The sequence below is a fragment of the Enhydra lutris genome, unplaced genomic scaffold, assembly GCF_002288905.1.
Source record: "Enhydra lutris kenyoni isolate GAN:26980312 unplaced genomic scaffold, ASM228890v2 scaffoldscaffold19, whole genome shotgun sequence".
NCBI classification, from domain to species: Eukaryota; Metazoa; Chordata; class Mammalia; order Carnivora; family Mustelidae; genus Enhydra; species Enhydra lutris.
The window spans coordinates 2,183,121-2,199,632 of NW_019154103.1; the positions used below are offsets into that span (position 1 = coordinate 2,183,121).

At 35.2% G+C, this 16,512-nt stretch overlaps 1 protein-coding gene across 2 annotated transcripts in view; it reads right to left on the reverse strand.

Moving 5' to 3' along the window:
- LOC111148332 (collagen type IV alpha 3 binding protein) overlaps positions 1 to 16,512 on the reverse strand; it is a 132,438-nt gene that overhangs the window by 110,802 nt on the left and 5,124 nt on the right. For both annotated transcript variants that reach the window (XM_022504839.1, XM_022504838.1), the window contains exon 2: positions 15,787 to 15,921. In XM_022504839.1, the coding sequence (XP_022360547.1) occupies positions 15,787 to 15,921 (135 nt within the window). The remainder of the gene's footprint in view (positions 1 to 15,786; positions 15,922 to 16,512) is intronic.

Below are 16,512 nucleotides of genomic sequence, written 5' to 3' on the forward strand. Positions count from 1 at the left end.
AGGCAGAGAGAGACAGGGGGAAGCAGGCTCCCTGCCGAGCAGAGAGCCCGATGCAGGGCTCAATCCCAGGACCCTGAGACCATGACCTGAACAAAAGGCAGAGGCTTAACCCACTGAGCCACCCAGGTGCCCCTGTAAAATACCTTAATAGTAATTTCTTTTCTTTTTCTTTTATTTAAGTAGGCTCCATGCCCAGCACAGAGCCCAACATGAGGCTTGAACTTACAACCCTGAAATCAAGATCTGAGCTGAGATCAAGAGTCAGACACCTGAGTGAGCCACCCAGGTGCCCCAGTAATGATTTCTTACAACTGTGTATTAGGATGACAATATTTTGGATATATTAAGTTAAATAAAATATAATAAATCAATCTCATTTTTCTTTTTGATGTGGCTACTAGAAAATTTTCAATTACATATGTGACTTGTATTTGTGACTCACATATTTCTATTGGACAACCATGATTTAAAGCTTTCATTCATTCATTTATTTATCCATGTAACCAGCCAACCAATGAAATATTTATGAGCACCTATGATTTACCAAGCATGATCTGAGGCACTGAGGATACAATGCTAAGAATGAACAGGTCCTTAACTTTGTGGAGCTCACATCAACCAAATCATCACACAAGAAATGTAAACTTCAACTGTAACAAGCCATAAACAAGAAAGGTGCATCATGTTAAGAAAGCCTACAATATGGGGCACCTGGGTGGCTCAGTGGGTTAAACCTCTGCCTTCGGCTCAGGTCGTGATCCCGGGGTCCTGGGATCGAGCCCCGCATCGGGCTCTCTGCTCAGCAGGGAGCCTTGCTTCCCTTCCTCTCTCTCTGCCTGCCTCTCTGCCTGCTTGTGACCTCTCTCTGCCAAGTAAATAAATAAAAATCTTAAAAAAAAAGAAAAAAAAAAAAAAAAAGAAAGCCTACAATAAACTAAGTAATCTAATCATATAGGCCAGGGAAGGTTTCCAAGAAAGTAGTTGGTATCTGAGCCAAGAGAAGGATGAAATGGAATGAACAACAGAAGAAAGAAAGAACGTTCTAAACAGCAAGAAAAGCACATATAAAGATGTGTGGCAGGAAAGAACAAGCCTAGATAAGACCCTGAAAGTATAGCATGATTGGAGATGACACCATGAGAGGAGGGAGTCTGGCAAGAAATGAAGTTTAAGAAGGCGGCAGATCATGCAAAACCTTATAACCCCAGAGAGCCTGAAGCAGAGAAAGGATAATATAATGCATTTTCTTTTTTTCACTGGGCCTGAAATACTTCACACTTCACTTTAGAAATTTAGATATTAATTCTTTCATCTTAAATTATTTGAAGACATTAATAAATAGACTCAAGACAAAATTCTAATGCCACAAAAATGTTCTGTGCAGCCCCGTGTAATGCATGGGTTCAAGCACTCTTGGGCAAATCTGGTGAAATTTTCAGAATCCTCTGAACAATGTTTTCAAAAGTATACAGCAAAATACATATGATTCTAAAAGAAACCAAATACATAGAATTTAAAATTTTAAAAATTTAAGTTAAGATATACTAATATATATGTGTGTTAGTTTATACCAACAAATTAGTATCTAGTAGCAGTTAGTGTTATTTTGAGATATCTACAACGTGCCAATAATGTTATGGGACAGTACCTTTAATTTCTGTCTGTGAAAAGGTCACAGATACTGACAGAATTACTGTAATTTTTCTCTACATTATTAAAATGTGAAATGTCAGTTAAAAGTTAGTGAAAATACAGTTGTAATCTTCTCCCATGTTCTCTTGTGGAATTGTTATAATGGAATTTTAGTGGTAATAGTTTGCCATTACAAAAAGGATCAACTACCTGTCCCAAAAATCATAAAAAGCAAACTTCTGCATCTAAGCACATTTTCTAATAAAACCAATATTTCAGACTAAAAGAAAGAACTTTTAGTAAACAAATTAACATAAATAAATATCTTCTATATGCTATACTTGGCCTAAAATATATTTTTGGCCCAAAAAACTTTATTAAACTTCAATTATCTGGTTCAGTGATCCTGAGTAATTTCTGGTGATTTCTGAAAATCAAACCCACATCAGAAATACAAAGATTTTGCTATATTGGGACACCTGGGTAGTGCAGTCAGTTAAATGTCCTACTCTTGGTTTCAGCTCAGGTTGTGATCTCAGGGTTGTGGGATCCAGCTCTGTGCCAGGCTCTGTGCTCAGCGTTTACTTTGCTTAAGATTCTTTCTCTCACTCTCCCTCCCTCTCTCTATAAGATAAATAGAACTTTAAAAAAAAAAAAAAAAAAAAAAAGGTTTGCTATAGTTCAACTGACAGGCTTTTATGAAGGCACTGTGCTAGGCACTCAGAATCACAACCCAATAAGGGACTTTCATTCAAATTATTTGATGGCAGAGCCATGAATATGCATTTGTGTAATGTAACATTACTGAAATATTACAAAACTTTGCTAAAACTTAAGTAATTATAATTACTTCATGATCAAGGCATATTTTAATGTCCTTAATTTAACTTTTAAAACTGATTATTTCCAAGTCTTCTAAATAGCAAAAACAATTTAATGACCTGAAAATATTTATGTCTTTCAAAAAAGTTTCACTTTTACATAGAACTTGCAAATGTAACAGGAATCTGTTTTAATAAGCCTTCTAGATGCACACTGAAGTCTGGGAACCACTGCGGTAAAGGAAATACTCTCAACAAGAAATAGAAGTGGGTAATTACCATTCCTCTTGAAATAAAAATCAAAGGCACAAAAGCAAGAGAAAAGCACATACATGAAAATGTTAATATTGAGTTAGGTTATTAAGAGATTATTAGGATGACTAAAGGAGGTAACATGTAAAATACCTAGCACAATGCTTATTTAGCACGTAACAGTAGCTTAGTCCATGTTTCTTTTTTAAGAACCTTATAGTTAAGACAAAAAGATGGGGAATGGTTTGTTGAAAAGTTGTGGCTTGGTTTAGACCCAGAGAAAAGACAGGGTTTTGATAGTGGAGGAGGGAAAAGACATTCTAGATAGTGGAAAATTCAATGAACATTGTTAGCAGAGAATGTCAAGGTGCCAATTAGACGAGCAGTAAGGTTGATATAGCAGATGTTCATCTGTTCCACTCTTAACTACTCCGCTTCTGAAGACAATCACTTGACTTAACAGTTTACCAAAATCTGAACCTTTAATATCCACTGTCCATTCAGACTGCTAGCAACAACAGCACAACTAATTCCTCTGCCTTTACGTGTAAGGACTCCATTCATTTAAATGTCAGATCAAATATCAAAGTTCAGAGAATAAGCAATTAAGAGAATGAGAAATCCATTCCTGAGCATAGGTATTTTTCTTGCTTTAGAAGAGCAAGAAACTTCAGCATGCATCAGAATCACCTGAAGACCAAATGCTGAAGCTCATAGTGGTAGTTTTTGATTCATTAGGTCTGAAACTGGGCCCGAGAATTTGCATTTGTCAAGTTCACAGCTGATTTTAATGCTAATGGCCTGGAGATCACACTTTGAGAACAATGTTCTCTCCCATATCTCCCTCTTTCTCATTTAATACTTCCTTTTTGTTTTTTTTTTTAAGATTTTATTTATTTATTTGACAGAGAGGTCACAAGTAGGCAGAGAGGCAGGCAAAGAGAGGGGGAAGCAGGCTCCCTGCTGAGCGAGAGCCCATGTGGATGAGGGGCTAGATCCCAGGACTCTGGGATCATGACCTGAGCCAAAGACAGAGGCTTAACCCCTGAGCCACCCAGGCGCCCCAATTTTTTTTAAAAAAGATTTTATTTATTTGATGGAGAGAGACACTGCGAGAGAGGGAACACAAAGGAGCCCTTACAGGGATTGGGGCTCGATCCCAGGATCCTAGGATCCCGGGATCATGACCTGAGCTGAAGACAGACATTTAACAACTAAGCCACCCAGGTGCCCCTACTTCCTTGTTTTGATGGGGCACATTTCCTAAAAGAAAGCTTTGTAGAATGTGTATTTGCGTGTTTTTTTTACTTTTTATTACAGGAATTTTCAAACATATGCAAAATAAAGAACAGGATAATAAACCCTCCCATATAGTCCCCACCAATTCAAGCCCTTCCAGATGGATTATTTTTTTTTTTTTTTTTAAGATTTTTATTTATTTATTGAGAGAAAGGCAGTGAGAAAGAGCATGAGCGAGGAGAAAGTCAGAGGGAGAAGCAGACTCCCAGTGGAGCTGGGAGCCCGATGCGGGACTCGATCCAGGGACTCCGGGATCATGACCTGAGCCGAAGGCAGTCGTCCAACCAACTGAGCCACCCAGGCGTCCCCAGATGGATTATTTTAAAGCAAATCCTAAACATATCATTTCATCTGTAGATATGTGAGTATGTATATCTAAAATAAGACATTTTAAAAGTCAAAAGAAGTAAATTTTTTGAGACATTTTATAATGCTTTTATCTGCTCTTACAGTGCTTTAATGGTTTGGCCAGATACAGAATTAAGTGTCAAAAATAGTTCTTCAAGGGGTACCTGGATGGCTCAGTGGGTTAAGCCTCTGCCTTCGGCTCAGGTCATGATCTCAGGGTCCTGGGATCAAGCCCCGCATCGGGCTCTATGCTCAGCGGTGAGCCTGCTTCCTCCTCTCTCTGCCTGCCTCTCTGCCTACTTGTGATCTCTCTCTCTTTCTCTCTCTCTGTCAAATAAATAAATAAAATAAAATAAAAAAAATAGTTCTTCAAAAGAATGAAGGTATGCTTCATTGCATTTTAGCATCCAGTGTTTTGAGAAGTCCATAGTCATTTTGAAACCTTATCCTTTGTTGTGATTTGTTTTCCCCCTCTGGAAGATGCAGGATCTTCATTCTTCCCCATGGTCGGTACAAGGACATGTCTTTAATAATGGGTCTTTTTTCATCTAACATGCTATGCTGAGCCTTCCTTGACCTTTCAAAGTGAAATATCTTTTTTTTTTTTTTTTTAAGATTTATGTATTTTAGAAAAAGAGATTGCAGTGGGGAGGGGCGGGGAGGGGGCTAGAGAGCAACCCAAGCAGACCCTGTGCTGAGCGCAGAGCCCCACTTGGGGCTCAATCCAAGGTCCCTGAGATTACGACCTGAGCAAAAGCCAATAGTTGGACGCTCAACCAACTGTACCACCCAGGGGCCCCAAAACTCATGTCCTTTTCTATTAATTTTTCTTGTATTCTTTTATGTTTTCTATAAAATTTGTTTTCTTACCTTCATCTCAGTAAACTAATTTTGTTTTTGAAATCAAGATTTTTATACTCTTGTATTCTTTTATTGATGCTTCCTTTCTTTGTTCTCTCTTCCTCAAGTCTCTACTGCTCAAATACCAAAATTTTTGGATCATTCCTTTAATTTTATCTTTTCTCTCATTCACTATCTTTTTTATCTTCCTGATTTTCTGGGAAATGTTTAGAATTCTATCTTCTAACCCTTCTGATTTCTTCATCACTGCTACCATATTTATAATTTCCAACAGCTCTTTTTAATCATTTCTTTTTATAGTATACATTTTTGTTTCATGATTCCAAATTCTCTGAGAATACAGAGAAAACAAATTTTCTTCTTTATGTTTATGGATTTGAAAATTTGTTACCTCATCTTGCATTTATTCTCTTCATCTTTTTCATATTGGAAACCTCATATGACTGGTGGTCCTTGACTGTTCATTTCTAAGAGCTGGGGATCCACAAAGCTGACTGGAACCTGAAAAGTTATGTACAGGCAGTTTATCAAAGGCGAGCATCACTGCTGGCTAATCCAGTTGGGCTACTGTGTTGAAGAAGCTCTGATGTTATTTTTAGGTCTTTCCTCTTGGCCTGGTCAGATTCTCTAGACAAATCTCCAGCAATCAGTCTGGAAATTTGTCACCTAAAGGTTGCTGAACCAGGTATGGGGAAAAGGGTGAAGTTAAGGTCTCAGTATTCACTTTGCACACTTCCCCTAAACGTCCCTATTTTAGTATCATCCCTTGTTTTCAATTGTTTCTAATGCGCATTTCCACATTCTCCTGCCCAGAGACTATTTTATTCTCCCTGTAAAATAAATCTATCTTTGTCAGGTTAGTGGAGGGGTAGGTCAACCACCCAACTGGACAGAGTTAGAAAAGAAAAATCTGGGGATCTGACTGCTTCTTAAACTGATACTCTGTGTCCTCCCTAGTTTTTACAATTTTCACATCCAAATTCTTATTAAAGTATTATATTATTGCAATGTAAATCTAGTTCTCAGGTTTCCCAACTGATAATTTAGGATTTGGGTTTTCAGGATCTATTAACTCACTCTGTACTTGTCCATCTGTTTTCCAGCTTCTAAAATGCTCTCTTCTATTGTCTCCTTTCTGGTTCTCCCTTTTTGGTTTAACCCACTGACTTTGGGAAAGGAGATTAGATATATGCATCTTTATGGAGATGAATTTCCTAGTTTTTTAAAAGTCAATGAAACCATTTGACACCTTTAACAACAGGAGAAAACTTCACTGCATGAAACTGGGTTTATATGTAAATTTCAAGAATCATTACCCAACCCTGTCTCCTGCCCTCAATACATTATCAATTTGGAGACCACCTTAATTTCTAGATGAGCCTCAGCTAATCACAGCTTCTTGGTTTCTTGGTTCCTTACAATAAACTTATAAGATCTTTTCCTTTTTTAAGTGATAAATCCTCACTAGTGGGTACATATATTTTTAAAATAAATAACTGTTGGATGATATATATTCTTTAACTTGGGGACCAAAAGAATATATCGTTCTTTATCAGCCATGGTTTTCTTGTGTCAGTGAAGAAACAACAAAAGTCAAGCATACGGTAGCACTTACTCTAAAGCAGCAGCTCAACAGCAATACCAGCGAACTAACTATACAATGAGTTGTAAGCAGGTAATTTTAAATCTAAAGCGTTGTCACTTTAATTAAGTGACACTGTGCCACTGTATGCCCAAATTAAAAAATAAAAATGTAAAGAATGTGAGAAATGTTACTTCTCTACAAATAACCTATTTTAAAAAAACTAATAATAGGGGCGCCTGAGTGGCTCAGTGGGTTAAGCCGCTGCCTTCGGCTCGGGTCATGATCTCGGGGTCCTGGGATCGAGTCCCACATCGGGCTCTCAGCTCAGCGGGGAGCCTGCTTCCCTTTCCCTCTCTCTCTGCCTGCCTCTCTGCCTGCTTGTGATCTCTCTGTCAAATAAACAAATAAAAGCTTAAAAAAAAAAAAAAAACTAATAATAGTGCTACACTAGGAAATAAATAACCTTCAAGGGCTCCTAAGAACTCAGAGCACAAAGTCTACAAAATATACATTTAAATATGTTTTAAATATAATTGATTTTTTGATGATAGTGACAAAAATCAGCTTTTTAGGTTAGAAGAAAATATTTGCCAAATATGTGTCTGATTAAAAAAAAAAACAAAACCCATTGGGGCGCCTGGGTGGCGCCTGGGTGGCTCAGTCTTTAAGCATCTGCCTTTGGCTCAGGTCATGATCTCAGGGTCCTGGGATTGAGCCCTGTATCAGGCTCTCTGCTTGTCGGGTAGCCTGCTTCTCTCCCTCTTCTCCCTCTCTCTCTGCCTGTTTTCCTTCTTTCACTCTGTCTCCCTCTGTCAAATAAATAAATAAAATCTTAAAAAAAAGAAACAACCCATGTCTGATAAAAGTTACAGTATTAGAATATAGAAAGAACTTTCATATAAAGACAAACACAGAAAAAAAAGATTTGAATTGAGGTATCATGGAAAGGTATAAACAATGAGCAGATAAAAAGATATAAAACATTATTAGTCATTATGAAAATGCGAGTTGAAACAACAATGAGATATCACTATACAGCTACTAGAATGGTTAAAATAAAAACAAGAAACAAAAAACAAGCAATGACAAAAACGTTGAGCAACTGGAAATCTCATACATTGTTGGTAGGAAAATAAAATGGTATTGCCACTTTGGAAAACAGTTTGGGAGTTTCTAATAGAGTTAAACATACACTTACTGTATGATCCAGCAATACCACTCCTAGTCATCTACCTAAGAAAAATAAAAGCAAAAGTTTACACAAACAGCTGCATGTGAGTATTTACAGCAGCCTTACTTACAGTAGCCTAAATCCAGGTGCAAACACGTATCCCTCAATAGTGAAGGATAAACAACTGCGTACATCTATACAGTGGAAAGTACTCAGTAACAAAAAGGAACAAGTTAGGAATAAATGCAACAACATGGATGACTCTCAGTAGCATTATGGTAAATGAAAAGCAAAACACAAAAAGCTTCATTGCTGTAGGATTCCATTTATATAACATTTTGGGAAAGGCAAAACTATAAGAACAGTGGTTTTCAGAAATTTGGGATAGGGAGGTAAATGACTACAAAGAGTCAGGAGAGAACATTTTGGGGTGATGGAAATTGTGGCAATGATTATATGATTGTATACATTTATGAAAGCTGTAACTGTACACTTAGAAGGGGTGAATTTTACTGGATGTAAATTATACCTCAATAAATCTGAGTTTTAAGAAGGCATTACATGACTTAAAAAAACAATAAATAGTAGAACAAGGAAAAAAGTTTGTCAGAACATGCAGAAAACATTTAAAAACTTAACTATTTTTATACATATGTATATATATATACACAAATAAAGGATATAGATAGATAGATAAATATATAGATATACACAGAATGAGAGAAAAGGAACCACTTGGTGCAGAAAAGTGGGTCAAAGGGGCGCTTGGGTGGCTCAGTGGGTTAAAGCCTCTGCCTTCGGCTCAGGTCATCATCCCAGGGTCCTGGGATCGAGTCCTGCATCTGGCTCTCTGCTCAGCAGGGAGCCTGCTTCCCCCCCCTCTCTCTGCCTTCCTCTCTGCCTAAGTGTGATCTCTGTGTGTGTGTGTGTCAAATAAATAAAATCTTAAAAAAAAAAAAGTGATTGAAGAAATGAATGAGAACCTGTTCAAATAGGAAATGGAACATATGCTAGCTCTAGTAAGTTATCTGCAGCTTTGTCACCCTTTAATAAAAGGCTCTCCCACCTTCCCCTTTTCTTTATTTTTAAACTTCAGGCTTTGTTTCTAATACAAACGTTAAACAAAATAAACCTAAAGAAATCTGAGTGCTTATTATATACCAAGAACTGTACAAGTGCTTCTATGTTATTCTAATACACATAAGCATCCCATACTTAGATCTTATATCCTTCCCCCTTTAACCAGTTAAGGAAGGTGAAACTCAGAGAATTTAGTAATCTACCCAAAAGGTACCTGTGGCCATAAGAAGAGACAAGATGTAAACCCATGTCTGACTTCAGAGCCCATGAATGAAATATTAAGTACTCTGGAAATTAAGATATAATGCTAAATAAAAATCCTAAAGAAAAACTGGTATATGGGGGTGCCTGGGTGGCTCAGTGGGTTAAAGCCTCTGCCTTCGGCTCGAGTTGTGATCCCGGGGTCCTGGGATCAAGCCCCGTGTGGGGCTCTCTGCTCAGCGGAGAGCCTGCTTCCTCCTCTCTCTCTGCCTGCCTTTCTGCTTACTTGTGATCTCGGCCTGCCAAATAAATAAAATCTTTAAAAAAAATTTTTTTTTTAATTCAAAACTTTTATACGTGAAGCTTAAAAGACCTTCCAGAAAACTAAGAAAATAGCCTCTTTTTAACTATTTTCAGCAGGCAAATCTAGAAAATTATGTATATTCCTTGCTTTATGGAAACTTCAATGTTAAAATGCAGACTATATTTATTATAGAGATTTAACAGAAGGCATTAATAGTAAATCACAAATTTTAAAGAGCTGCTTTATAAATATTTAACAGGAATGTTCCTGCAAGTCTTACGCCAAATAAATGCATCATATATATAATTTTTTTCCTATGCTCAGTGACATGTGATAACATAACACCAGATGGGAATCAGGAGACTTGGATTGTAGTCTTAACTCAGATATTTAGTGTTATGGGTTGAATCCTGTGCTCAAAATATATATGCTGAAGCCCTAACCCTGCATAACTCAAAGTGTGATTTTATTTGGAAACAGGGTAATAGAGATGTAATTAGTTAGCATAAGGTTACACTGGAGTAGGCCCCTAATTCAATATGACTGGTGTCCTTACAAAAAGAGGAAATGTGGACATAAGTATATCCACAGAGAGAACACTATGTGAACATGAACGCAAACATGGGAGTAATGCATCCATAAGCACCAGAATGCCAGATGGCCAGGAAACCACCAAAAGCAACAAAGGAACCAAACCTGATTACACCTTGATCTGAATACTAATCTCTGTATCTGTGAGACATTAAATTTGCTGGTTAAGCCACCCAGTTTGTGGTACTTTGTCAGGGCAAACCTAGCAAACTAATTACATTCTGTAATTAAATAATTTTGGGCAAATTATTTCAACATTCTGGGTCCTACATTTCAAGAGGTATATTTTTTAATATTTTTCCACTTATAAAACTTTTTACCAGGGGTGCCTGGTGGCTCAGTTAGTTAAGCTTTTTGCTTTCAGCTCAGGTCATTATTCCATGGTCTCGGATCGAGCCCTGCTGGATCTGTTCAGCAGGGAGCCTGCTTCTCCCTCCTCCTCTGCCTGCTGCTCCCTTTGCCTGCCTACCTGAGATCTCTCTCTCTCTCTACCAAATAAATAAATAGAATCTTAAAACAAAACAAAACCTTTTACCAACTATTTTAAACATTTCCTATTATATTTGAATTATTTGAGTTCTATTATTCCAGTTACACTCAAGTTATCTAAACATAGAAGATATTTCCAAATGAACTGAACAGATATTACTAGTTTTTCAAGGCGTAAGTCTTAGCAGTTTAAGATTCTAATTCCTTTAGAAATTCATAGGCAAATGCTCCTCAAATAAGAATTACCAACTAATACCTTATCTAGTACTTTTACTTGTTGTGTATACCTTCCTCTTTCTACCAGTTCAATATAGCAAAATTATGTACTTCATAAAAAGCCAACTTCTTAAATTTCTCAATAATCTAGAGTTCCTTGTATAATGATTATTTATGGCACACTACTCATCTTTGGTGATATCCAATTTGCTGAACATTATTCTGTATCATAATTTCTTACTTTACAATTCCACCTTCAAATACTCTTTGGATCTCCTTAGTCTTTATTTGGCACTTACAACTTTTGTGTTTAGTTTTATAGTTTTCTTCAATTTGAATACTTCCTTCCCTTGCTTTGACATCTCTATTAGCTTCTTTAATTTTGCCAGGATCTTTCGAGTTCTCCTTCAACCCCTACTTACCAAAGAGCTCTTTGGTTTTAATTTTCTAAAATCTAACAATAAACATTTTCACTAACTTTCAGCTTTCCCTCTGAATATATTAAATCATAAAATTGGTGGATATATCCCTATAGCCAACTTACAAGAGTAATAGGAATTCCATTGATTTGGTAATTAAAGACATTCTACAAAATTTCAGACATACAAAGTCAGATACCTAGGGTGAGATGGGACTACAGACCCTAGACAAACCAATTCTAAAGACATTACAATTTTCATTATACCAAATATCTCTACCTACCTAAATCCCAAAACATCTTATCTTAGTAAATGCAAAGAAACCACTTCATTTATCTTCATGAAAGGATCATGAAATGCTGGTTGGTGAAATATCAGTAACATAATTTTAAACATGCTGCAAAGAGAAGGAATACACAAACCAGGTGAAGAGAAGAGAGGGCAGAAACAACCTCAAGTATACACACAGGAATGTAATATATAATGAAGTTGATATTTCAAGCCAGTAGAGAAAAGCTGAATTATTCAACTAATGACATTAGAATACACAGTCACTTGGAAAACAATAAAAAGCTAAATTCCCTCATCACTCCTTAGACTAAAAGAACTCTCACAGGAGTAAAATTCAAATGTAAATTTCAGATGAAAATACAGCTATCTATTATATTATAGTCTTTGAAGTGGTAAAGACTAAACATAACTAAATACAGAACTCATAAAGGAAAAGGTCAATAAGACTATGTAAAAAAGTTTAATTTCTGTAAGGCTATAAAAGACTATAAAACAATGAAAGAATATACAAATGACAAACTGGGGAAAATATCTGCAATAAATATGACAAATGGCCAATTACCATGTTATCAGGAGCTTCTATAAATCAGTAAGGAAAGAAAAGAAAAAACAAGAATAAATGGAAGAGCAAAAAAAATATAAATGGCCTACAAGCACATTAAGTTAGTCTCTTAAATAGAAAATGCAATTTAAAATATTAAGATACTATTTTTATCTAGCATTTTGACAAATATTTTAACATTCACCAAAACCAAATTTCCTCAATACTTCAGCGTACAGGAAAAAAGACACTCATACATTATTGGTAAGAGTGAAAAGTGGTAATCTTTTGAATAAGTCATTTGCCAGTAACTATTAACAATTTTAAAATAAGTGTTCCCACAATGTTTGCAATAAAAAAATTAGATATGAGGACACCTGGGTGGCTCAGCTGGCTAAGCCACCGCCTTCAGATCAGGTCATGATCCCAGAGTCCTGGGATCAATTCTCCTATCAGGCTTTCCCTGCTTTGTGGGGAGCCTGCTTCTCCCTTTTCCTCTGCCTCTCCCCCTGCTTTTGCTCTCTCTCTCTCTGTCAAATAAATAAATAAAATCTTTAAAAAAATTAGATATGATCTAACTGTCAAAAAAGGGGGGACAAATAAACATGATACGGTACATCCATACAACTCAACAGAATACAGTAGTTAACACTCAAGTCACGCTAGAAGAAAACAAGTCAGAGAACAGTAGATTTAGCATGATGCTATTTGTGCAAATAAAAATGAAGGCTATAAGCAAATAAATGCTTGTAAAGGCATACAAATTACTTGGAAGAAAAAAACCAGAAATTTTACTTTGTCTATTTCTTGAATGCAGGACTAAGAGCAAAGAGAAGCATTTACTTTTTAAACCTTTTCATGCCATGGATCCCATTTTTTTTTTACCATGAATATTTTAAAAACAGAATTTTTAGAAATAAAGAACAGTTTAAAAACTTCATAAACACTACTTTTGATTGAAGAAATACAACTAACATATTAAACATCTACAAGTTTTATTGAATGGGCTAGTTTTATTGAATGGGCTAGGTCTTAAGCAAGTAACAAACTATAATAATTCAGAAATTCAACTTGCTTTCTACATTTATTCTACATACAGATAACTTATTTTTCATAAAATAAAAAATACTTTAGTTTTTTTTCCTCACTCATTCACTTATAAGCCCTTCTCATTAAGAATTACTTCCAAATAACAAATTCTCCCAGGAAATACTTTATTTTTTGAAAGTATTTCATCCAATTTATCATTGCATAGCCAAAGAACATGATTAAAAGAAATTAAGAATAAGTTAATTGTTAAAATAAGCGTGAATTTAACAATGAATTCAGTTCTATCAGAAAAGGTGGGCTCAGACACCAGGTTCACCAACAAGTAATATGTTAATGGTTACAATTCTTTAAGTCTGGATTTCTTCACATATGAATAGTCAATTTTATAAGGGTGCCATGTGAGCAAATTCAACATTGACATTTACTTTTTGTCTTCAGAGATAAAGTGATACATATAATAGCCCATACTTAAGAAGAGCGAAGGATACCTATTTAACAGAGAAGATTAGTATTACATTTTTGTAATTTAACTCAAGTGCATGTTCTATTTGTAAACTTCATTGTGAGAAGTTCACTGAATTCAGTTATATTTTGTAATTTCCTTGATGTATGTAACAGTGAACCTTTGAACCTACAGAGCAAGGAAGAGACTGAAAGCTGAAGGGGTTCAGGAATATAAATGTTTGTCCTTCTCCCTACAACCTGTTTCACCGTATCTAGAGCTACCACTCAGAATCTGCTGCCTCTTTCATCTTTTTACCTTCTCTATCACTACTTAGCTTAGTGAATACCACTTGGTCCCCTCCTCATCTCCTTTTAAATTGTGTCACTCTCCCACCCGTTTTTTTGACCATGTACCACAATGAAAGTTTTGCATGCAAATACAGGTATAACAACAACAACAAAAACGTACAAAGAAATAACAAGTTGTTTTTTTTCTGAACAGATGCAATGTAATTGTTTATTAAAATTTTTTCTATTATCAGAGTTCGTAACTCAAAACAGGATAACTATATTTAACTCTATAGAAACTAACAGTACTCTAGGAATACTACTATTCACTAACCAATAAAGGTAAAATTTCATTCCTTCTACTTTCACATCAACCAACAATCTATTTTCAAAGAATCAAGCGTAATAACTAATAAGCGTCTGACAATATGCAAAAGGAAGGAGAGGAAGAATCAAGGAAAGACACCTCAAGATCAAAAACATGTTTGAATCCATTATTTTGTCCTCTAGCATAATGATCTATCTCAAGGAAAATAAAACCCCAAAATACAAAACTATACACAACTTCAAAATACACCATATAATGTACAACATATATGTCAAAATAAATACTGAGCTTTTATGTTCAAAGTTTCTTTAAAATTCCTTTAAATTTAAATTTCTTTAAAATTGTTCTCAAGAATAGAGAGTAGTAGTTTCATTCTTAACACGTACAAACAATTCCTCCGTAAGTTTTTCCAACTCAATATTCAACTAAATTTGTTTTCAAACTCCGAATATACATGAGGGCCAGAATGTACGAAAAATAAGAGCAAAATACTATAGGATTTTCCTCAGTGTAACATAAACATATATAAGTCAGATTTAGAAATCAACACAGATTCAAAGAGTACTTTTTACTTTTATAAGCAATATAATTTCTATCACACGAATTCTCTTTGAATGTATCAGTAAAATCTATGATTAGTTTTTAATATACCCATTTCTAGATTGGCAGTACAACAGCACCCTTAACTGACCTCCATTCAACTGACCCGCTTTAGCCAAAACCTTTTTTTTGCCCTTTTATTAAATATGTCATGGCACACTGACTACTCTCAACTTATATGCTATTTTTAGCATATTTAACCACTTCTGATTCCACAGGTTCAGTTGTTTAACAAATCATTTGGTTGTTCCCAAACCTGTTTATGCCAGTTTACCTGTTTGGTCCTTACATAATTAATATTACATAAGTCTGGAATACAAGTGCAAAAAGAGGGTTGTTTCTATATGAACTAAGTTGAATGCAAACTAAGTAGAATGACTCAATAAAGGTGAGTCATTCTTTAAAAAGGTATTGAATTAGACAAAGGTGAGTATTTTACATCTGTAAAATACTAAGGAAACCATAAAGTGAGAAGAACCTATACTTTAGTTTTTTCAAAACTATCCTTAAGGTTTTATTCCACTTTAGAGAAATCAAAACAGGAAATTGCAAACCATGCATTACGGATATAGTTTACAAGAACAAATTCTCTCAATTCCACATCCAAAGAGATGGTGTTAACATTATATAGATTTAAGTATTTTAAGTTAAAAATTTTAAATGTTAAGATACATTTTTTTTAAATTTTCTGCTTTAGTTTCTTCAATAACCTGCCACGTAACTGTCCTAATCTCATCAGATATGAAGTCTTCAAATACGTTTTTTTCTGAATCTCTTAAGGGCTTGCTCTAACAGCTAGAAAAATAGTATCTGTCTTTATAAAATAACTTCATGGAAAGAAGTATTAGACTCTATACTCCACAAAGGCAAAGATCTTCCTCTTTTATTCACAGGTAGATCCCAATCATCTACCGCAGTTCCCAGTACACAGCTAATGCTCAATAAATACTTGTTGAATGAAGAAGAGGAACTTACTGTGATGACAGCCTTGCTAAGACAGATGGATCCTCTGCAGCCATACTCTGTCTCGTCTTCAGATTTGTAGTAACTCAGAGTATTATTTTTTAAAACTACCCAACGATCTTGCCACCCATGAATGTAGTTTGTCCACTGGAGGTAAGGGGGAGGGGGAGGAAAACAAAATATACAAGTCAGTATTTTAGAGATCCAAACTTCTGAAACAGCTATCAATCTAAATTTAAAATGTGAAAAGTTCTAGCCTAACTGTAAACAGTAAAAATTACAAAAAGTGAGTTGAGATTTTCTAGATTGTATGATTTTCAGTAATTTTTACAAAATTATAAATATTGTATTTTCTTCTTTAACATTTGAGGAATAAAACATGCAGATTTCAGTTAAAAATTCTGGTTTTTTGTGTGTTTTCATCCTCCCCTCTTCACCAACTTCATGACACCTAAGATTATTTTGGTCTCTACCATAATTACCATATTCAACAGAAACCTTAAGTTTGATTATATAGCTTCTCATTCTCCTACACCAAGTACTGCAGGAAAACTTCAAATCAACAGAAGTATGAAGCTAATCATGTCCAAACATTACTTTTATTTAAGTTGTTCCTATATGAACAGGTACGATATTTATAACTATATCCAAGCAAAAATACTAGATCATTAATCTTTAAGTCTATATCAACTTTATTTTTCGTCCACAGAACTCATTATACATATTAAAAATAATTAA